Source organism: Hemiscyllium ocellatum, chromosome 20 (assembly GCF_020745735.1).
Source record: "Hemiscyllium ocellatum isolate sHemOce1 chromosome 20, sHemOce1.pat.X.cur, whole genome shotgun sequence".
Lineage (NCBI taxonomy): Eukaryota > Metazoa > Chordata > Chondrichthyes > Orectolobiformes > Hemiscylliidae > Hemiscyllium > Hemiscyllium ocellatum.
The window spans coordinates 9,605,591-9,629,673 of record NC_083420.1 but is presented as its reverse complement, the minus strand read 5'-3'; the positions used below and the strand labels follow the sequence as shown (position 1 = coordinate 9,629,673).

Sequence of the window (24,083 nt, the reverse complement as noted above, 5' to 3'; positions counted from 1 at the left end):
GTTACCCGAGGAGAGTCCTAGACATTGATCCAGCTCCCTCAAAGCCAGCTCTCAGAATGAACAGAACCCCTGACCCTCCTGTTTATATTTGTCAGCCAGGGATCCCCAGTTACCACGTTAACAGTCCACCTGGCTGACCTCATTATATTCCCTACATCCCTCCCATTCTGAGTCTGAGGACATAGGCCAATTATTTTTCTGAAGCTCCTCCTGCAGTGTTTTAACATTGGGCCAGGTTCCTCAGAATCTGATCTGGGCAGCAGGTACTGCACTAAAGTTCACCCCTTGCACCCAGAGCCTGTCAGAAGAAATTCATTCTCTTCTTCAGGCTGCAAAGGCATCAAGGCAATGACATCTGCCGTGTGGATCTCAGATTCCAAGATCTCCTCAACGCTTGATGGAGACAGAGAACACTATGATTCTGACTCTTCCGTGGAATAGGGCACATTTTGCTCTATCCCCCTTTGTGTGTTTGCAGCTTCCATCTGGTCCACGTGCTTGCTCAGGACCATCCCACTGACCCAAGATTTATACATCACTGACCTCGCATTCACCGTATCTCTTACCCATGCAGAACCCTTCCCATGGTTCCTACATCAGGCTTCACCCCCTGAGGTAAACCGTCTCTCTCGCTTCACAGAGTCTTGTGTCTGGCATTGACATTCCTGATACCATTTCACCTTCCCCCCATTCACCCCCAGGTCCAGGAAGATCAGATCTAACCTGGTGCGGAATCTTCTCCTCATTAACAACTCTGCTGGTGCTGTCCCTGTATATGGATGAGGGATGGTCCAAAAATCAAGCAGGAACTGGGACAGTTTGGTATTGAGTGAAGCTGTAGGCTGTTTCTTTAAGCCTGCCTTCAAAGTTTGGACTGCTCTTTCTGTCAGACTATTGGAAGATGGATGTTGTGGGGCTCTCCTTGTATGTCAAGTACCATACGGCTTTCAGAAATATTCAAATTCCCTGTTGGGAAACGATGGCCCGTTGTCTGTGACCAACACTTCCAGGAGTCCATGTATTGCAAAAGATGCTTGCAGTTTTTCTATCATCGTTCCTATGTTTGACGAATGAACTCTATGCACATCCTGTCACTGTGAGTGGACGTCCACAGTGATTAAGACCATCGAGCCCATGAAGGGACCTGCATAGTCATTGTGTAACTGAATGCAGGGATTACCTGGCCATTCTCATGAGCGTGGTGGGGGAAGGGTTTGGTGGTAATTACTTGTCTGTCTTGGCACTGCCCAGCACCAGTGTGTCTCTGTCTACATCCAATCCCGGCCACCAGGCATAATTTCTCGTCAACATTTTCATTTTGGAAGCCCCTGGATGACCCTGGTGGGGTTCAGCCAGTACCTGGCAGCGACCTTTGCTCAGGGCAATCACTGCCACTCCCTGTAATAATATGCCATCTTCTATGGTGATCTGGTCTCTCTGGGTCCAGACAGGTTTCGGTTCGGGGTGTGGTGGCGTTTTGGTTTAGCCCATCAGCACGGCTGTTTCAGTTTCGCGAGTTCCGGATCCTTCTGTGTCCAAAGTCTGATATTGCGAGCTGCGACTGGAAGTGGGTCCAGAGAGTTTAAAACCATTGACGGACTCTTCCAGTGGCAGTACCCTAGTAGTGTATCTGCCAAAAGAATGTGGCTGAATGCATTTGCATTCACTATTTGACCTCTTGGATAATGATCCAACTTGTAATTATTCACACTTAGTATTCAAGCCCATCGCTGAATTCACCCTGAAGCTATGGACCGCATTGCCTTGTCCTCTTTAAGTAGGCATGGCAGGGGTGTGTGGTCCGTTATTATTCCAAATGTACACCCGTAAAGATATTGTTGGAAATTCTTGACTCCAAATATGACGGCCAAACCTTCCTTCTCTACCTGGGTATATTTACGCTCTGCATAGCCAAAGTCCTAGATGCATACGCTATTGTGTGTTCCTCTCCACTGGACCACCTATGACCTAAGATTACCCTTATGCCTTATGGGGAGACATCACATGTCATACCAGCTCTCACTTAGGATCATAGTGTGCCAACGGCTTAGAGGGTACAAACTGTTCCTTCATCTCCCTGAAAGATCAGGTTATGTATGAACTTTCTGTAATTGTTCACCAGAGCAAGGAAAGACCTAAGATCCAATACAGACATGGAAACCAGAGCACCTTTGATTGCTGTCATTTCATCTTCCAATGGGTAGTAACCCAATCATGTCAACTCTGTAGCCCAAGTAGCTTAGTTGGCTGGACATCTGGCTTGCGATGTGGAGTAAAGCCAATGGTGTGGGTTCAATTTCTGGGCTGGTTGAGGTCATTCTGAAAGATGTTCCTTCTCAAACCCAGCAACCTGAGCACGGGGACCCTCAGGGTAAACTTCTCTCTCTCCAACCAGAGATAAAGACCCACTTTACCTTTAGTTCAAATACTCGGCTGGGTCGGAGCAGGAGATCCTGCCGTAAACCCTTGCCCAAGGTCAAGGTTATCCATCGTGTGCAAGACTAACATAATTTACAGGACTCCATGCAAAGACTGGACGAAACACAACATGGGACAAACAGGCAGACAACTAGCAATCCGCATCTACCAATGCCAATTAGATAGTAAATGCGGCAACCAGTTGTCCCTAGGAGCCACACACACGGATGACACGGACCGCAAACTTGACTGGTACAACACAACGATCACAGGACAAGCTAAACAGAGGACAGGCAGAGAATTTCTAGAGTAGACAGGCAGGAGGCTGAAAGAACACAGCAAGCCAGGCAGCATCAGGAGGGGAAGAACACAGCAAACTGAAGAAGGGTGACACCTGAAACGTTGACTTCTCCACCCCCTGATGCTGCCTGCCTTGCTGTGTTCTCTCCATCCTGATGCTGCCTGCCTTGCTGTGTTCTCCCCCTCCTGATGCTGCCTGCCTTGCTGTGTTCCTCTCCCTCCTGATGCTGCCTGGCTTGCTGTGTTCTTCCAGCCTCCTGCCCGTCTATTTTAGATTCCAGCATTTGCAGATTTTCTGTCTCGCTAAGAGAATTTCTAGAAGCACGACACTCATCCCTCAACAACTACGTAGACCTAGTCCCTCGGCTGCTACAACAAACTACTGGAACTGTCAACCAGAAACAATAGGAACGGAACTAAATAAATTCCTGACGCCACAGTACAGCAGTGTTTCACAGGAGGCCCCAAAGCACTGAAGCTGTCACCTAGACAGGGGACGGACCGTCTGCAAATCAACCTCACATTCCGGCGGACATACTCACAACCATGATGAACCCTTGGTTCCAGCTCACCGTTTTCATTGTTTGGAGAGCAGATCCCCTCAATCAGCTGCTTGGCTTCAGCTGCTAGGAGTTGTTCAGGACCAGGAAGGGCTAGGCCGCTTTCTCTCTGCTGGTGCTTGGACTTGAACACCCTGTAAGCAAGGTGAGATACGCGTTAGTTCAATGTCTTTCAGCCCATCCAGCTGTGCATTTCTTAAAAATAACATGAACGTGACCTTCATGCACATGAGCTTCTGGTGACAAGTGAAAGTGACAGCAATGACAGGGATGTGCTACTCTGCGCGATATTATTATTAACATAGCATTAGCAGAGACCAACAAGAACACTTTGCTGTCAAATTAGTATGTTTATTGCAACAGCACATTGTTCAATACGGGGCTTCCAGTTATTCATTCACCAAAGCCTCGAACAGCATCAGAACTTCTCAGTGTTGTAAAAGATACCTAAAACTGTGAAAATACAGGTCAAGGGGTATAAACGCAACCTTTTGTTTCCAACAGTACAGCCTTCTGTGACTTGTCTATTGTCACGGACTAGAAAAGTGACATTAGGAATGATGTGTTTCCTGGGTTCAAAAGGCCGGTTTATATCTGATACACTCAGCATTAGTCGAGGGGCATACATCTGACTTGCTGAAATCTGCCTATTATAATTTCAGCTGCTATCATCAAGAGTCAAAGAAAACAGTTTGCCCAGACTTTGTCATGTTCTGTGCCTTTTCTTACAATTCAGGTTTTGTAGCAACATTACAGCCGTTCCTTCCTTGAATCTATGTTTGAGTGATAACCAGCCCATTTAGGTTGTGAGAAAATCTGGAGGGCACACACTATTACCACCTTTGTCAATCAATCTGATGTATCATATTCCCTACAGTGTGGAAGCAGGCTATTCGGCCTGGCAAGTCCACACTGACCCTCTGAAGACCATGCCCATCCCAACCGAGCCTCATAACCCTCATGGCTAATCTACCTAGCCCACAATTCCCTGGACACTATGGGCAGTTTAGCACGGCCAATCCACCCTGACCTGCACATCTTTGAACTGTAAGAGGGAACCGGAGCACCCGGAGGAAACCCACACAGACACGGGGAGAATGTGCAAACTCCACACTGTCACCCAAAAGTGGTCCTTAGTGCTGTGAGGCAGCAGTGCTAGCTACTGTGCCATCATGCCACCCTTTTATTTATTGTTTAGTTTACTTGACAGCTTTTGCAAATTATTATCATTTAAATCCGGTGAACATTCATCCTCATCACAAAAAATAATGTTCCAAAATTAAGTTGTATTGAACAGTTGTCCCAGCCATTTTGCCAGATTGTCTTATCCATCCCTCCCTGGACATCCCTTCCCTCCCATGCTGCTCCACAGCATTCCATCCTTCCCATGCCATTCCTAACATTCCCCTGTTTACCATAACCCTCCCATCAATCCCATTAGAAAAATCTCTCCAGCCAACATCACATTGTTGTTGAGTTCTGTCATAACTCGGGCTGGAAGAACAAAACACAGAGTTACAGATTTAACCTTGAATAAAGACATAACAAAGCTTTAGTGTTCTTACATGTGCTAGCTGACCTAGCACTCCTCCAGATCAGGTAATTACCTGAGCAGTACAGAATATACTGTCTATGATCTCATTTAGCTACCAGCTTGGCATCTGTTGTAAGATCAGCCCTTACCATTGCTCACCATAATCTGGTAAATTTGCTGTTACCACCCTCTTTCCTGGTGAGAATCTCTAGAGCTCTGCTTGGTCTAGTGTGGTAGGTGGGAAACCACTTGGTAAGCTATTGAGAAGTGGCACTTTTAAAACATAGAACATAGAACAAAACAGCGCAGAACAGGCCCTTCGGCCCTCAATGTTGCGCCGACCTGTGAACTATTCTAAGCTCATCATCATCATCCATGTCCAAGGAGTGTTTAAATCTCCCTAATTTTGATCCCTGATCAAGATGTAGTTTACTGCAATGGTAGCAACTAACTGTAAGTTACATTGATGTGACAAGCGTTGTTACAGAGACTATGAGGAAGACTCAGTGGGTAGGGAAGCTGCTGGAGAAGATACTGAGGGGTAGGATCTATTCCCATTTGGAAGAAAATGGGCTTACCAGTGATAGGCAGCATGATTGTGTGCAGAGAAGGTCATGTCTTACCAACTACAGAGGGACCCCGATATCCCGGCATTCGATTATCCAAATATTGGATGATTCGACAAGATGGCAAGGTCCTGATGCTTGGCTAGACTATGTTATCCGGCATTGAATTATCTGGAATTCAATTAGCTGAATGAAATACTCCCCGTCCCTGTATTTCAGATAATTGAGGTTCCTCTGTAAGAGGATACTTTGAGGAAGTGATAAAGTTGATTGATGAGTGAAGTGCTGTAGATGTAATATACATGGACTTCAGTAAGGTGTTTGATAAAATTCTCCAATGTAGGCTGATGTAGAAAGTGAAATTGCATGGACTCCAGGGTGTACTAGCCAAATGGGTAGAGAACTGGCTGGGCAACAGGAGACAGAGAGTAATAGTGGAAGGGAGTTTGTCAAAATGGAGACCTGTGACCAATGGTGTTCCACGAGGATTCATGTTGGGACCACTGTTGTTGATTAGATTAGATTTCTTACCATGTGGAAACAGGCCCTTCGGCCCAACAAGTCCACACCGACCCTCCGAAGAGCAACCCACCCAGACCTATTCCCCTACATTTACCCCTTCACCTAACACTACGGGCAATTTAGCATGGCCAATCCACCTAACCTGCACATTTTTGGACTGTGGGAGGAAACCAGAGCACCCGGAGGAAACCCACACAGACACGTGGAGAACGTGCAAACTCCACACAGCCAGTTGCCTAAGGTGGGAATTGAACTCAGGTCTCTGGTGCTGTGAGGCAGAGTGCTAACCACTGTGCCACCCCATGATATGATATACATAAATGATCTGGAGGAAGGTATAGGTGGTCTGATTAGCAAGTTTTCAGATGACACTAAGATTGGTGGAGTAGCAGATAGTGAAGGGGACTGTCAGAGAATACAGCAGGATATAGAGTCATAGAGTCACACAGCATGGAAATAGACCCTTTGGTCCAACCCAGACCCCTGTTCCTCCTCTCTCCCTTTGATCCCTTTGTCCACCTCTACCACCTCCACTGGCAACGTGTTCCAGGTACCTACCACTCTCTATGTAAAGAACTTGCCACGCATATCTTCCCTAAACTTGTCCCCTCTCACCTTGATCACGTGACCCCTAGTAATTGAGTCCCCCACTCTGGGAAAAAGCTTCTTGCTATGCACCTTGTCTATACCTTTCATGATCTTGTAGACCGCAATCAGATCCCCCTCAACCTTCGTCTTTCTTGTGAAAATAATCCAAATCCACTCAACCTCTCTTCATATCTAGCATCCTCTACAGCAGGCAACATCCTGGTGAACCTCCACTGCATCCTCCCAAAGCATCCACATCCTTTCGGTAATGTGGCGATCAGAACTGTACACAGTATTCCAAACGTGGCTGAACCAAAGTCTTATACAACTGTAACCTGACCCATCAATTCTTGTACTCAATACCTCGTCCGATGAAGGAAAGCATGCCTTATGCCTTCTTGGCCACTCTACTGACTTGCATTGCCTTCTTCAGGGAACAATGAACCTGAACACCCAGATCTCTCTGTACATCAATTTTTCCCAGGACTTTTCCATTTACTGTATAGTTTGCTCTAGAATTGGATCTTCCAAAAGGCATCACCTCACCTCCATTTGGCAACTCTCCAATCGATCCAACTGACAGGTTTAGATAGAGGATCTGGATTGGTGTAGGCTTGGAGGACCGAAGGGCCTGTTCCTGTGCTGTAATGTTCTTTTGTTCTTTGGGTAGAGCGTCATTCCTTTGAGATCCAAAGGTGTTCCCCCCCCACCCCTACAAGTCTTTGTTAATCACCAGTGCTCATGGCACTTTTCAGTATTAACCATTTCACACCCTTACCAGATCGATTCCTGGTATGGTAGGAATGATGTATGAGGATAGACTGCATTGCTTAAGATTATACTCAGTGGAGTTCAGAAGAATTGGATGGGGGGGTGAGGGGGAATCTCAGAAACCTGTATAATTCAACAGGACTAGACAGAGTAAGCACAGAAAGGACATTCCTGATGTCCAGGGAGAACAGCACTCGGGCATCACAGACTAAGGATATAGGGTGGGCCATTTAGGAGTGAGATGAGGAGGAATGTCTTCACCCAGAGAGTGTGGGCCTATAGAATTCTCTGCCACTAAAAGCAGTTGAAGTTAAAATGTTAAATGTTTACAAGGAGTTGGATATAGTTCTAATGGACAAAGGGATCAAAGGGTATGAGGAGAAAGCAGGAACAGGGGTCTGGGTTGGACAAAGGGTCTGTTTCTACACTGTATGACTCTATCAGCCATGATCATATTGAATGGCGGAGCAGGCTTGAAGGGTCGAAAGGCCTACCCCTGTTCCTGCTATCTAGGTTTCCATGTTTACAACAGTTTCATGATTCCTGAAGAAGGGCTCATGCCCGAAACGTCGATTCTCCTGCTCCTTGGATGCTGCCTGACCTGCTGCGCTTTTCCAGCAACACATTTTTCAGCTCTGATCTCCAGCATCTGCAGTCCTCACTTTCCCCATGCTTACAACAGTACCAAATACTGAAGATATCTCCATGATAGGCTTGCCTCACCATCAGCGATTCTGTTTCACTGCCAATAGCTCTCCAACCTGCTCTTGTCGCTGGCATAAACCACGGTGCCACACTTCTCCACACAGCCCACATGCATCTATATGTACCACGTACTGCTCCTCTAAGAAACCCATCGACAGACACCTCCCTTAAACTGACCCATCCAAACTGTACAGATTAACAAGGACTGAACTTTACAGCAGATAACATCCACCTTATTTTAATTGTTTTGGAACAGGGAACATGGCAATAGATCCTGGCTTTGCCTTTTGGTTTAAAATAGCTGATGGCAAAGTGATGGCCTGTTTTATAGAGTGCCTGATTTTAAAGATTCACTGACTTGATTGAAAATAAAAGTGTGGAGAGTTGGAAGGCTGGCTGTCATCTCTCCATTGTCCATCGTAGGGTACAGATCAGTACACTGGAACAGCATAGATAGGGGGGCAGCTAGTACACTGGGTAGCCGGAACGTTGTCTGGGAATATAACTCGGGTAGCTGGAATGCTGTCCAGGATTATAACTGGTGTAGCCGGAATGTTGTCTGGGAATATAACTCATATAGCGGAACACTGTCCGGGAATATAACTCGTGTAGCCAGAACGCTGTCCAGGAATATTACTCATGTAGCCGGAATGCTGTCCGGGAATATTACTCATATAACGGGAACACTGTCTGGGAATATAACTCATGTAGCCGGAATGCTGTCCAGGATTATAACTTGTGTAGCCGGAACGTTGTCCGGGAATATAACTCATATAGCGGGAACACTGTCCGGGAATATAACTCGTGTAGCCGGAATGCTGTCCAGGATTGTAACTTGTGTAGCCGGAACGCTGTCCGGGAATATAACTCATATAGCGGGAACACTGTCTGGGAATATAACTCATGTAGCCGGAATGCTGTCCAGGATTGTAACTTGTATAGCCGGAACACTGTCCGGGAATATAACTCATGTAGCCGGAACATTGTCAGGGAATATAACTTGTGTAGCAGGAATACTGTCCTGGGAATATTGCTGGATCCAGTGTGCTGAGCCATTCCTTGACATCGCTAGGCGACCGACCAGATATCCCAATCTGACCCAGTCCCATTTGCCAGCACCTGACCCATATCCCTCTAAACCTTTCCTGTTCATATACCCATCCAGATGCCTTTTAAATGTCGTATCTGGATTGGTATATGAATATTTAAAAGACATCTTAATGGATATATGAATAGGAAGGGTTTAGAAGAATATGGGACAAATGCTAACAAATGGGACTGGGTCAGATTGGGATATCTGGTCGGTGTGGATGAGTTGGACTGAAGGTCTGTTTCTGTGCTGTATGACTGACGATTGACATCTGAAACACTTGGGGCTTCGGGAAAACACTTGAGATGGATCATCCACTCAACGCATTTGGCTGAAGATGTTTGCAAACATTTTGTGCTTTCTCATGTTCATGACCCATCCATCTGCTAGCATCTTGCAGCTCTGCCCTCTGACAGCTGAGATTCAGTTTACTGCTATGCAGTCCCCTCTGATGTCGCGATGTGATAATGGGTCATGATGAACAATGTAATAACGTGATATGTTCCTTAGAATGGCTGATATTTATCTTGCACTGTGTCTGTGAGTTCATCATCAGTGGTTTCATTTTCACTCAGAATGCCAGCACAGGCTGTACAGAATAAGCAAACAGTTAGACCATACGACTATAAGAAAAACAAACAGAAGCAGCCATTCAGCTCCCTGAGCCTTTCAGTGGGATCACGGCTGATCCAACATTCCTCACATCCACTTTCCTCCCTTTCCCCATAACCCTTGATTCCCTGACTGATCTGGAATCTATCGATCTTAATCTTAAATATACACAAGGGCTCTGTGTAAATGTACACAAGAGCCCATAGCTCTCTGTGGCAAGGAATTCCAAAGACTCATGACCCTCTGAGAGATAAAAGTTACTGTCAGAGATGCCCATGCCAGGTTCCATGTAACATATCATAACATCAGCATGACTTTGAGTCTTTATATTGGAGGTGGAAGCAGGGTGCTGGTGTGAGAATGATTTTTTTATATTTCTCTTTGTGTGACTTTGATTGGACATCACCACAGATGAGCTGAGCTGTACTGTGCTACTTACCCATGGTCAGTTCCCTGCAAGGTGGCAGACGTTAGAACCTTGTGTACTTTCTGCAAGAAAAGAAATACAATGTTGATATTTATTGAGAGGGAAGTAGATGGAGTTTGTGTCCAATTAGTTGTGAGCTATCAATGTTGGATGTGCAATGTTTTCAGTCACTACACTTGAAATGTCATTATGTTCAAGAGTGTGGACCATGTGTAGCAAAGTGGGATTAGTGTAGGTAGGCCAGTGTAGTCTAGATGGACCGAAGGACCTTTACATTCTTTGGTGTTGACCTTCACCACTTGAAAAATAACTTCCCCTTTGCATCACTCTAAGATTACATAGGGATAACCTCTCCCATTGATCACCAAATGCAATGTGAGTGCCGTCTTCTCTTTGGAGGTGATTGGCTCCAGCATGTTCTCAGGATGTTGAAAACCCTGGGCTTGCAATTTATAAAGGTCTACAGAGAGACTCCATGGGGTCGTGTGGGAAATGGTGCTAAAAGCTGTACCAGTGCCACAACATGCCAGGAGGTACAAAGTTAAAAATCACACAACACCAGGTTATAGTCCAACAGGTTTAATTGGAAGCATACTAGCTTTCGGAGCGACGCTCCTTCATCAAGTGATAGTGGAGGACACAATTGTAGGATACAGAATTTAATAGACAATAGGTGCAGGAGTAGGCCATTCAGCCCTTCGAGCCTGCACCGCCATTCAATATGATCATGGCTGATCATTCCTAATCAGTATCCGCTTCCTGCCTTATCTCCATAACCCTTGATTCCACTATCCTTGAGAGCTCAATCCAACTCTTTCTTAAATGAATCCAGAGACTGGGCCTCCACTGCCCTCTGGGGCAGAGCATTCCACACACTCACCACTCTCTGGGTGAAGAAGTTTCTCCTCATCTCTGTCTTAAATGGTCTACCCCGTATTTTTAAGCTGTGTCCTCTGGTTCGGCACTCACCCATCAGTGGAAACATGCTTCCTGCTGCCAGAGTGTCCAATCTTTTCATAATCTTATATGTCTCAATCAGATCCCCTCTCAGTCTTCTAAACTCAAGGGTATACAGTTGCTTCAGTCTTTCAGTGTAAGATAATCCCTCCATTCCAGGAATTGATCTTGTGAACCTACGCTGCACTCCCTCAATAGCCAGAATGTCTTTCCTCAAATTTGGCGACCAGAACTGCACACAGTACTCCAGGTGTGGTCTCACCAGGGCCCTGTACAGCTGCAGAAGCACCTCTTTGTTTCTATACTCAATCCCTCTTGTTATGAAGGCCAGCATGCTATTAGCCTTCTTCACTACCTGCTGTACCTGCATGCTTGCCTTCATTGACTGGTGTACAAGAACACCCAGATCTCTCTGTACTGCCCCTTTACCTAAATTAATTCCATTGAGGTAGTAATCTGCCTTCCTGTTCTTGCCACCAAAGTGGATAACCATACATTTATCCACATTAAACTGCATCTGCCATGCATCTTCCCACTCACCTAACTTGTCCAGGTCACCCTGTAATCTCCTAACATCCTCATCACATTTCACCCTGCCACCCAGCTTTGTATCATCAGCAAATTTGCTAATGTTATTGCTGATACCATCTTCTATATCATTAACATATATTATAAAAAGCTGCGGTCCCAGCACGGATCCTTGTGGTACCCCACTGGTCACTGCCTGCCATTCCGAAATGGAGCCGTTTATCACTATCCTTTGATTCCTATCAGCCAATCAATTTTCAATCCAATCTAGTACTTTGCTCCCAATACCATGCGCCCTAAGTTTACTCACTAACCTCCTATGTGGGACTTCATCAAAAGCTTTCTGAAAGTCCAGGTACACTACATCTATTGGATCTCCCTCATCCATCTTTAGAGTTACATCCTCAAAAAACTCCAGAAGATTAGTCAAGCACGATTTCCCCTTCATAAATCCATGCTGACTCTGTCCTATCCTGTTACTACTATGCAGATGTGCCGTAATCTCATCCTTTATAATAGACTCCAGCATCTTTCCCACCACTGAGGTCAGACTAACTGGTCTATAATTTCCTGCTTTCTCTCTCCCACCTTTCTTAAAAAGTGGTACAAAATTAGCCACTCTCCAATCCTCAGGTACCGATCCCGAATCTATCGAATTCTGGAAAATAATCACCAACGCATCCACAATTTCCTGAGCCACCTCCTTCAGTACCCTGGGATGTAGACCATCAGGCCCCGGGGACTTATCAACCTTCAGACCTAACAGTCTCTCCAACATCAAATCCTGGCAAATACAGAATCCCTTAAGTTCAGGTCCTTCAGTCACTGTTACCTCAGGGAGATTGCTTGTGCCTTCCCCATTTCTTTGTTCCCTGTAATATATTCCCCTGTTTCTGTCTTCAAGGGCCCAATTTTAGTCCTAACAATTTTTTTGCCTTGCACATACTTGAAAAAGCTTTTACTATCCTCTTTTATATTATTGGCCAGTTTACCTTCGTACCTCATTTTTCCTCTGCGTATTTCCTTCTTAGTAATCCTCTGTTATTCTTTAAAAGCTCCCCAGTCCTCTGTTTTCCCACTTATCTTTGCTATGTTATACTTTTTCTCTTTTAACTTTATATGTTTCTTAACTTCTCTCGTCAACCACGGCCGCCCATGCCTCCTCCTGGGATCTTTCTTCCTTTTAGGAATGAACTGATCCTGCAACTTCTGCATTATACACAGAAATATCCGCCATTGTTCCACCACGGTCATCTCTGCTAAGGTATTGCACCATTGAACTTTGGCCAGCTCCTCCCTCATAGCTCCATAGTTCCCTTTATTCAACAGAAGTACTGTCACTTCCGACTGTACCCTCTCCCTCTCAAATTGCAGATTGAAACTTATTGTATTATGGTCACTACTTCCCAATGGCTCCTTCACTTCGAGGTCTCTGACCAATTCTGGTTCATTACGCAATACTAGATCCAGAATTGCCTTCTCCCTGGTCGGCTCCAGCACCAGCTGTTCTAAGAATCCATCTCTGAGGCACTCCACAAAGTCTCTTTCTTGAGGTCCAATACCATCCTGATTCTCCCAGTCTACCTGCATGTTAAAATCCCCCATAACAACTGTAGTAACATCTTTGCGACAGGCCAATTTCAGCTCCTGATTCAACTTACATCCGACATCCAGACTACTGTTTAGGGGCCTGTAGATGACTCCCAAGAGGGTCTTTTTACCCTTAGTATTTCACAGCTCTATCCACACTGACTCTACATCCCCTGACTCTAGGTCCCCCCGCGCGAAGGACTGAATATCCTCCCTTACCAATGAGGCCACTCCACCCTCTCTGCCCGTCAGTCTATCCTTACGATAGCACGTGTAGCCTTAAATATTCATTTCCCAGGCCCTGTCCACTTGAAGCCACGTCTCAGTTATCCCCACAATATCGTATCTGCCAATTTCCAAAAGAGCCTCAAGCTCATCCATCTTATTTCTAATGCTTCGTGCGTTCATATAAAGTATTTTTAATTTGTTACTGCTCTCACCTTTCCAATCAATCCCTATTCCACTCAATCTTACAGCATGATCCCTTTTCTAATTTTCTGCCTCATTGATACAGTTGTCTTTCTTGACTTCTCTTGTTCTAACTTTCCCTTCAACTTCCTTCTTATACATCCAGTTTGTCCCCTTCCCCCCCCCCCCCGCTTTATAGCAGAAGTTTACAGTGTGATGTAACTGAAATTATACATTGAAAAATACCTTGATTGTTTGTTAAGTCTCTCATCTGTTAGAATCACCATGGTAGTTTCTCTTCTTTCATATGTTAATCACAAAACTCTTTTTTTAAAAGTTACATTCTCAGGTTAACTGTAATAATTGGTGTCAGACTCGATAAGATGTTGAAGGTGTTAGCCCCCTGTGTTCCCCTCTGTGCCATAATGTTTAGACTGATTCTAATCTAAAAGTTAAAAGAGTCTTACATGGATTCAAGCAGTTTTTGAGCAAAGTACAATGTAGCTCTGCAAGTATAAATTCACCCCACAAACATATATCTGTATATGTGCACACACACACACACACACACACACACACACACAGACACACAAAAACCCACATGCACATATACACATATGCGTTTGTGGGGTGAATTTGTACTTGCAGAGTTACATTGTACTTTGCTCAAAAACTGCATGAATCCATGTAAGACTCTGTTAACTTACTTTTTAGATTAGAATCAGTCTAAACATTATGGCACAGACAGGGAACAGAGGGGGCTAACACCTTCAACATCTAATCGAGTCTGACACCAATTATTACAGTTAACCTGAGAATGTAACTTTTAAAAAGAGTTTTGTGATTAACATATGAAAGAAGAGAAACTACCATGGTGATTCTAACAGATGAGAGACTTAACAAACAATCAAGGTATTTTTCAATGTATAATTTCAGTTACATCACACTGTAAACTTTTGCTATAAATTCTGTGTCTGACAATCTTATTCTCCACAACTACCTGATGAAGGAGCAGCGCTCCGAAAGCTAGTGCTTCCAATTAAACCTGTCGGTCTACAACCTGGTGTTGTGTGATTTTTAACTTTGTACACCCCAGTCCAACATCGGCATCTCCAAATCATGACGTCAGGAGGTGGCAGGGACTATGAGATCACAGTTTGCTCTTGTGAAGGAAGCAGTTTCAATGTTTGTACACAAAACTCACCTCAACAAAGTTCAACAGCTTCCTGTTGGAGATTTCCAGATGTTTGCGACTCAGCTCAGATGCTTGCAGTTGGCTTTTGGTGTTGGACAGTCTTTCCCACAGACCCTGATTATCTTCCTGCTAAAGAGGAAAATTCAAGTGAGTCCTTAAAAGAGTATAAAGGCAGTAGGAGTATTCTAAAGAGAGAAATCAGGAGGGAAAAAAAGGGGACATGAGATAGCTTTGGCAAATGGAATTAAGGAGAATCCAAAGAGTTTTTACAAATACATTAAGGACAAAAGGATAACTAGGGAGAGAATAGGGCCCCTCAAATATCATCAAGGCGACCTTTGTGTGGAGCTGGGGGAGATACTAAATGAGTATTTTGCATCAGTATTTACTGTGGAAAAGGACATGGAAGATAGAGAATGTAGGGAAATAGACAGTGATACCTTGAAAAATGTCCATATTACAGAGGAGAAAGTGCTGGATGTCTTGAAATGCACAAAAGTGAATAAATCCTGAGGACCTGAGCATGTGTACCCGAGAACTCTGTGGGAAGCTAGGGAGGTGATTGTTGGGCCTCTTGCTGAGATATTTGTATCATCGATAGTCATGGAAGACTGGATGTTGGCGAACATGATGCCACTGTTTAAGAAAGGTGATAAGGACAAGCCAGGGAACTATAGACCAGTGAGCCTGACCTTGGTGGGCAAGTTGTTGGAGGGAACCCTGAGGGACAGGATGCGCATGTGTTTGGAAAGGCAAGGACTGATTAGGGATAGTCAACATGGCTTTGTGCATGGGAAATCATATCTCACAAACTTGATTGAGTTTTTTGAAGAAGTAACAAGGAGGATTGATGAGGGCAGAACGGTAGATGTGATCTATATGGATTTCAGTAAGGCGTTCGACAAAGTTCCCCATGGGAGACTGATTAGCAAGGTTAGATTTCGTGGAATACAGAGAGAACTAGCCATTTGGATACAGAACTGGCTCAAAGGTAGAAGACAGAAGGTGGTGGTAGAGGGTTGTTTTTCAGACTGGAGGCCTGTGACCAGTGGAGTGCCACAAGGATCAGTGCTGTATCCTCTATGTATTGTCATTTACATAAATGATTTGGATGTGAAAATGGGAGGTATAGCTAGTAAGTTTGCAGATGACACCAAAATTAGAGGTGCAGTGGACAGCGAAGAGGGTTACCTCAGATTACAACAGGATCTGGACCAGATGGGCCAATGGGCTGAGAAGTGGCAGTTGGAATTTAATTTAGATAAATGCGAGATGCTGCATTTTGGGAAAGCAAATCTTAGCAGGACTTACACACTGAATGATAAGGTCCTAGGGAGTGTTGCTGAACAAAGAGACCTTGGAGTGCAGGTTCATAGCTCCTTGAAAGTGGAGTCACAGGTAGAAAAGATAGTGAAGAAGACATTTGGTATGCTTTCCTTTTTTGGTCAGAGTATTGAGTACTGGAGTTGGATGTCATCTTGTGGGATACAGGACACTGGTTAGACCACTGTTGGAATATTGCGTGCAATTCAGGTTTCCTTCCTATTAGAAACTTTAAAGGGTTCAGAAAGGATTGATAAGGATGTTGCCAGGCTTGGTGGATTTGAGCTATGGGAGAGGTTGAATAGGCTGGGGCTGTTTTCCCTGGAGCGTCAGAGGCTAAGGGGTGACCTTATAGATGTTTATAAAATTATGAGGGGCATGGATAGGACAAATAGACAAAGTCTTTTCCCTGGGGTGGGGGACCCCTGAACTAGAGGACATAGGTTTAGAGTGAGAGGGGAAAGATGTAAAAGAGACCTCAGAGGCAATCTTTTCACACAGAGGGTGGTGCGTGTATGGAATGAGCTGCCAGAGGAAATGGTGGAAGCTGGTACAATTGCAACATTTAAAAGGCATTTGGATGGGTATATGAATAGGAAGGGTTTGGAGGGATATGGGCCGGGTGCTGGCAGGTGGGAGTAGATTGGATTGATCTAGTCGGCATGGAAGGGTTGGACCGAAGGGTCTGTTTCCATGCTGTACATCGCTATGACTCTATGACTCTATAAATGTCAGCATCAGGGGAACTGGCACACGTCTGGCATTTCAGCCAGATGGATTTGCAAAGTGACAAGTGAATGTGGTAATGGTAAGGCTGCCTGTTATACTGTGGCTGATTTGCGTGGCCGATGGATACTGTCTGGGAGGTCAGAGTAACTCCCTTGCACCTCTTCAAAGCAATAGGTTCCTTTGCACCCAGCAATGAATGGAGCTTTGATTTGGTTTCATATTTCATTATTATCTCAAAATGCAATCATTTCTATTTCACTTAATCTTGCAAAACAAACTGCACATATGTTGAATAAACCCACAAAATTAGGAATGTTGATCCTTGTGAGTCAAAATTCAACAATAGGATCATAGAATCTCTACAGTGTGGAGACAGGCCTTTCAGCCCATTGAGTCCACACTGACCCTCCAGAGAGCTTCCCACCCTCACTCACACCCCTACACTATTCCTGTAACCCTGCATTTCCCATGGCTAATCCACCTAGCCTGTACACCCCTGAACACGATGGGCCATTTCCTATAGTCAATTCACCCTGATCTGCACATCTTTGAACTGTGGGAGGGAACCGGAGCACCCGGAGGAAACCCACACAGACACGGGGAGAATGTGCAAACTCCACACAGACAGTCACCTGAGGATGGAATTGAACCCGGGTCCCTGTGAGGCAGCAGTGCTAAGCACTGGGTCACCATGCCACCCACAGTCAAAGATCAACTGATTTACTTTACAATGGTCACTAATACTCTTTTAGATACTATTGAGTCAAACCCTATTATGAGACAACTCTGAAGCAGGTGAGTCAATCCTGACTCAGAGGTATGGACATTACCACTGCACCAGAAAAGCCTCAGTAATTGCGTCTCAAAACAGAAACTACCACCTGTGTGGTAATGGATTGATATTGTCTCCAGACTCAGGCAATCCCATCTCACAAACCAACTGGGGAGACTAGAAGTTGCAGAAGGATGTGTCATGCACGTCATGCAAAGGGTATCGCAAGCTCCTTCATCACCTTGGTAACAGATATTGTTGCTCGGTAGGACATCCATCAGCCTGGACTCCAGTCCCAGTAAAATAGCTGGGTCAATGAAGCTCACCTTCCCATTTATTTTATAAAATTCATTCACAGGATGTGGGCGTCGCTGGCTGGGCCTGCATTTATTGCCCATCCTTAATTACCCAGAGGGCAGTTAAGAGTCAACACCATTGCTATGGTGAAAGTGAGGACTGCAGATGCTGGAGATCAGAATGGAGAGTGTGGTGCTGGGAAAGCACAGCAGGTCAGGCAGCATCCGAGGAGCAGGAGAGTCGATGTTTTGGACAAAAGCTGCCCAAAAGCTGTGATCTGAGGGGGTAGGGGGATAAATGGGAGGGGGGGTGAGTGGGTGAGGCTCCGGAGAAGGTAGCTGAGAGTGCAATAGGTAGATGGAGGTGGGGATAGGTTGGAGGGGAGGGTGGAGCAGATAGTTGGGACAGTTAGGACAGGCCATGAAGGCAGAATCGATAGGAAGGTTGGAACTGGGATAAGGTAGGGGAAGGGAAATGAGGAAACTGGTGAAATCCCCACTGATGCCTGTTGCTGTGGGTCTGGAGTCACATGTAGGCCAGAGCAACTAGGGACATAGTCTCCTTCACTGACAGACGTTAGTGAACCAGATGGGGTTTTCCCCCAACCCAATCATTAATTCCAGATTTTGATTTCACACTGAACCATAGTAGGATTTGAACTTAGGCCCCTGCATTAAGCATTACCTGCATTGCTGAATTAACAGACTGGTAATATGGCTACCAGGCCATATGTTTTACACCACAGCATTCAGTACACCACCCACCTTGCTGAACTCTGCAGAGCGACATTGTGCCTTTCCTTCCAGCTGGGTTCTGAGGTCCAGGATCTCGGCCTCCAGGAGACGCACAGCCTCCTCATAGTCCTGCTCAGCAGAGTGGGCCCCACGCTGGGCTGCTCTGCTCACGTGCAGCTTGTTCTGCAGCATCTTGTTTTCTGCAGCAGCGGCTGTGGCTTTCTGTGGGATCCGGAAGCAGAGAGTCAGACTGGTGGGGGTCGAAGTTTAACAGGGCAGCGCACCGTTTCAGGGATGGGCGGTGATGTTCCCCCTTACATTCTGGACAGAGCACAGGCAGGGAACCGGGCTGGCAACGTGGTGAGCCACTTGCAGTTCAATTCCCTGCACTGTTCCCAGAACCTCCCTCACCACAGAATGAAGGCCGCCAGCATTCTCAAAGATCCATCCCACCCTGGCAATGTTTTTCTACAACCTCTATCATCGGGGAGAAGGTACAGAAGCCTGAACATACGTACCAGCCGGTTTCGTAACAGTTTCTACCCTACTGTTGTTAGAAAACTGAATGGACTCTCAAACACTTAACATTCACCTGTCCCTGTGTTTTTGTTTTTGCCGCTGTTTACCTATTATTTAATTATCTATGCTACTTAACTCTGTGATCTGCCTGTATTGCTCGCAAGACAAAGCTTTTCACTGTGCCTTGATACACTAGACAATAAATTCAATTCAATTCAAATCAATTCAATTCAATGCTTTCTGTTGTATTGTCCCAGCAGGAGGCCACACTGACCTGATTGATCTGTTGCAGATCCTCTTCCAGCGCTTTCTTGTCCCTTTCCATCTCCCTGATAACAGCCTGTGATTGCAAGAAAGGACTTTAGGGGTCAGAGGTCCTGAATTGTTGCTCCAGATATTGAACTATCTACTGATGGATGAATGAACAGGTTTAAGTTCCAACAAACCCTGAGCTGTATGTAACAGAACCTGTGACACGGGGAGAAGGAGAACAGGGGTTTTCCCTGCATCCTGGTCATAGAGTCACACAGCACGGAAACAGACCCTTCCGTCCAACCTGTCCATACCCATCATTATCCCAAACTAAACAAATCCCACCTCCTACACTTTTCCCTCCAAGCATTTCTTATTTATGTATTTATCCAAATGTCTTTTAAATATTACAACTGTAACCACATCCACTACTTCCACTCTCTGTGTAAAAATGTTGCCCCTCATGTCTTTTTTAAAAACTCTCACCTTTCACCTTAAAAATATGCCCCCCCCCCCCCCCGAGCCTAGAAATACCCCCACTCTAGGAAAAATCCACCTGCCCTTCAGCTTATCTATGTCTCTCACGATTTTATAAATCTCCATAAGGCCACCCCTCTACCTCGTATGGTCCAGTGAAAACTGTCCCAGCCTATCCAGCCTCCCGAAATAACTCAAGCCTACCATTCCCAGTCACTTGTTATCTCTCATAAAGTAGACTAAAGAGAATAATCTGGGTATTTAACTCATGGCTCTCTGGAAGATTTCGCTGTATCCAATTAGTTGATGTATTTCCCCAGAATGAGTTCAAAATCTCATAGTTGTGAAATGGTCTATTGATCATGAAAGGCAAATTCTTACACTATTTAAATTGTTTCATTTTGTAATTCCAAACTTCCTGAATTACATATAAAATCCACCAGCAACCATGTTGGGATTTGAACCCATGTGTCATAGAATTCCTACAGTATGGAAGCAGGCCATTTAACCCATACAGACTGTCCAAAGAACATCCCACTGAGACCCACCTTATACTGCAGGATTTTCCCATGGTTAACCCACCTAGCCTGCACATCCCTGGATAGTTTAGTTTGGCCAATCAACCTAACCTGCATATTATTCAACTGTGGGAGAAAGCCAGAGCATCCAGAAGAAACCCACGCAGACACGGGGAGAATGTGCGAACTCCACACAGACAGTCGCCCAAGGCTGGAATCGAACCTGGGTCCCTGGTGCTATGAGGCAGCGGTGCTAACCACTGAGCCACTGAACTGCCCCAGAACATGAACCTAGGCCTGTGGATTACTAGTCCAGTGGCATTGAACAGCATGAGAGGATTGATTTTAAACCACCCTCACCCAGTAGAGACCAGTCAGACTGAGCAGTTAAAAAGGAATAAGTTAATCATCTGCTCAAATACTGACGTCACAATCTTCCCAGTGAGGCAGTGGGAGGGGGATTAAGAGTGGGACTGTAACAGTTCATAAAGAGGAAGGACAAATACTATGGTGTAAGAAAGGGGCCGCAAAGAAATTTCAATAAATGGAAATGCCACGGGAAAAGTAAAGTAGCAAATAGCTATCAATGCCAGGCAAATGTTACAGATTATTCATCTCCATTACTCTGCGATTGTAGATCCCTTTTAATACAGATTTGAATCAGACAACCACAATTGATCACAACTGTGATCAGATGATTATGCTGATTAACAATGTCTGAATCATGTAACAATAATCCCTTCTTAATATAGACTGACTGTAAGATTTTCTGAGTAATCAGTCATCAACAGCCTTCTGTGTTTATCATAAACATTATCGCCGTCTTATGAACATGAATAAGTTCATGGTATGCAGGGACACACTTTTACACACTTTTATGTACTGATGAAAATCAGTAAGTGAGATAAACGTAGTATTCAAACACAATCATAAGAGTCATAACTAATGCAAGACCTTTCACCAAACTAATCGTGCTTGCTGAAGTCAAACAGGTTAACAACAGGATATTAAATATCATCATACCACATCCTCTGCAAAATAAACCTCACCTTCAATTTCTTAATCTCCTGACGTAATTCAGTTACTTCTGACTGTAGGTGGTCTATGTTCTCAGAGTCGTGGAAGGTATTGGAACTAAAGATCTAAAATTTAGAGAGCGAAGGAGGAAAACTGTAAAAAACATTGTCTTATTCCAAAGTTCGAGAATTAAGCTCTGGCCTGCCATCCCTGGTGACCGGAAGACTGTAAGAATTAAGAGTAGGTCTTTCAATAGGATCATGGCTGATCTGACATTCCTCATGTCCACTGTCCTGCCCTTTCCCTGTAACCCTTGATTCCCCGACTGATCAAGAATATATCTATCTCCACCTTAAGGACTCTGCCCTCACAGCTCTCTGGGGCAAGGAGTTCCAAAGACTCATAACTCTCTGAGAGAAGAAATGCCACCTCATCTCCCTCTTAAACTGGTGCCCGTTTTGTTCTGAAACTGTGCCCTCTGGTCTCAGACTCTCCATGAGGGGAAACATTCTCTCAGCATTTATCCTGTCAAGCCCTGTATATTTTTTTAATCAAATCACCTCTCATTTTTGTAAATTTCAACGAGTAGAGTTCCAAGCTGTGTAGCCATTGCCCCTAAGATTATCCCTCCATTCCAGGGATCATCCGTGTGAACCTTCTCTGAACTGCCTCCAATGAAACAATATCTTCAATGAAACAATAAGGGGGAGTAAACATGCTGACAGGACTCCAAATTTGGTCTCCCCAGCACCTTGTACAGTTGCAGTAAGACATCCCTAATCTTATAGAAATAAGGGCCCACATTCAATTACCGTTCCTGACTACCTGCTGCTTCTTGTGTTTCGTGCACAAGTGTCCCCAAGTTCCTGGTAGCTTTCTGCAGTTATGTCCCCATTTAAGTTGTTCTTCTGCTCTCCCTTCCAAAATGAATCACTTCACATTTTCTCACATTATATTCGAGCTGCCAACATTTTGCCCACTTCCTGAACCTATCAATATATCTCTGTTACTGCTTGTATCTCCTTTGCAACTTGATTTGCAGATGCAAGTGTTGGACTGGGGTGTACAATGTTAAAAATCACACAACGCCAGGTTATAGTCCAACAGGTTTAATTGGAAGCACTAGCTTTTGGACTATAACCTGGTGTTGTGTGATTTTTACCTTTGCAACTTGGTTTTCTAGCTTTTTTTGTGTTTGGTGGGTGTTGAATTCAAACTTTCCTTGAATTAAATGATAAGATTTACAGTGATAACAAAGTGCACAAGTGAGTAATAGGTGCTACCGGAGACATGAGGTGGTAACATATGGTCAAAGAGGTAGGTTTGAACCAGCATCTTTAAAGAGGAGAGAGTGGAGGTAAGGTTTCGAGAGGGATTTCCAGAGTTTGACATCTAGACTGAAGGTACCTGTCTTACCGGGGATTGGAACGCTGTTGTATCCAGAAGGTTTGCAATTTCATGAGGAGAAAACATCAGGGGACTTTGACTTAGGCCAACATCCTCCAGCTCCTGTGGTAAGGTTATTCTCGCTGCCTGCACAAAATCTACAAAGTTCACTCAGTGTTATTGCTCAGCCAAATACTTCTTTACCAACCAGCAACTCCGTCAGCAGAAGTCAAATTGCAAACTTGTCAGAAAATGCAGCTTCTTCTCTGTCCTTGTAGTGGCTGAGACTCCCAAGGCCTGGACTCAGCTCCTCCCACCACAACAGGGTTGGAGTGAGAGTTTTACTCCTCTCCCCCACTTTGATATCACCTAGTTCATCTGGTTTACAGTGTAAACACATGTGTTTGTGTGCCTGGGAGAGTGTGCACAAGTGTGTGCGAGTATGTGCACATGTAATGCTCCCTCTGTTTGTGTTTGTGTGTATGCGCACGTGTGTGTTTGTGTGCACATGTGCGCATGCATGTTTGTATGTCTGTGTGTGTCTATGTGTGTCTATGTGCCAGCTTGTGCTTGTCTGTATTTGGATGTGTGTGTGCATGTCTCTGTATTTGTGTGCGTGTGTAAATGCGTTATGCATGCATGCATGTTTGTGTGTGTGTGTGCACGCACTTGTATGCGTCTATCTGTGTGTATGCCTCCATGTGTATGTCTATATGTATGTGTGTCTGTGGTATGCATCTGTGTGTGTGTGTGTGCATGTGTGTGTTTGGGGTTGGGGTAGTGGAAGACAGCAGAATATGGGTAGCAGAGAAACAGGGAAGATGTGTTGGGTCTTGTAGTAACTTACGTGTGGTGGATAGGGGCTAGGATTTTCAGGATTATCAGCTGGCAACAAAGTGAGGAAGAGGTAAGGACCATTCTCCCATATTCAGCCCATTTCAGGAAGCCTAGTGACAAAGAATCAAACTGGGGCTAATCTTTACCCACTTTTAAAACATTTCTTCACAGATTACAAGCACACATCTCCCAGCTCATCAGCCACAGTTTTGGTACGTGTTGGAGCAAAAGTGAAGGAAACACAATTACTTTAAACTATCGATTACTGCTACAGTCCTGCTCACTTTAATGGCATACGGATTAAAATCTGAGCTCTCCTGATGGCGTTTTCCAATCTGTAAAACTATGACAGAGATTACATAAATTTGGGAATTAGACAATCCAATACCCTTCAATCCTTCATTGATTTTTCACTTTTGAAAATTAATACTGCCGTGTGGCAAGATTAGAA

General features: G+C 44.8%; 1 protein-coding gene across 1 annotated transcript in view; it reads right to left on the bottom strand.

Annotated features, from left to right (window-relative positions):
* Window positions 1-278: 278 nt before the first annotated feature.
* Window positions 279-24,083, bottom strand: part of si:dkeyp-72e1.9 (syntaxin-binding protein 4) — a 132,372-nt gene continuing 108,567 nt past the window's right edge. Inside the window, exons 16-23 of the mRNA XM_060840946.1 lie at window positions 22,826-22,953; window positions 21,442-21,534; window positions 19,420-19,485; window positions 18,657-18,848; window positions 14,781-14,900; window positions 10,106-10,155; window positions 3,236-3,412; window positions 279-393 (exon numbers count right to left, since the gene is read on the bottom strand). Of these exons, the coding sequence (XP_060696929.1) occupies window positions 279-393; window positions 3,236-3,412; window positions 10,106-10,155; window positions 14,781-14,900; window positions 18,657-18,848; window positions 19,420-19,485; window positions 21,442-21,534; window positions 22,826-22,953 (941 nt within the window). The remainder of the gene's footprint in view (window positions 394-3,235; window positions 3,413-10,105; window positions 10,156-14,780; window positions 14,901-18,656; window positions 18,849-19,419; window positions 19,486-21,441; window positions 21,535-22,825; window positions 22,954-24,083) is intronic.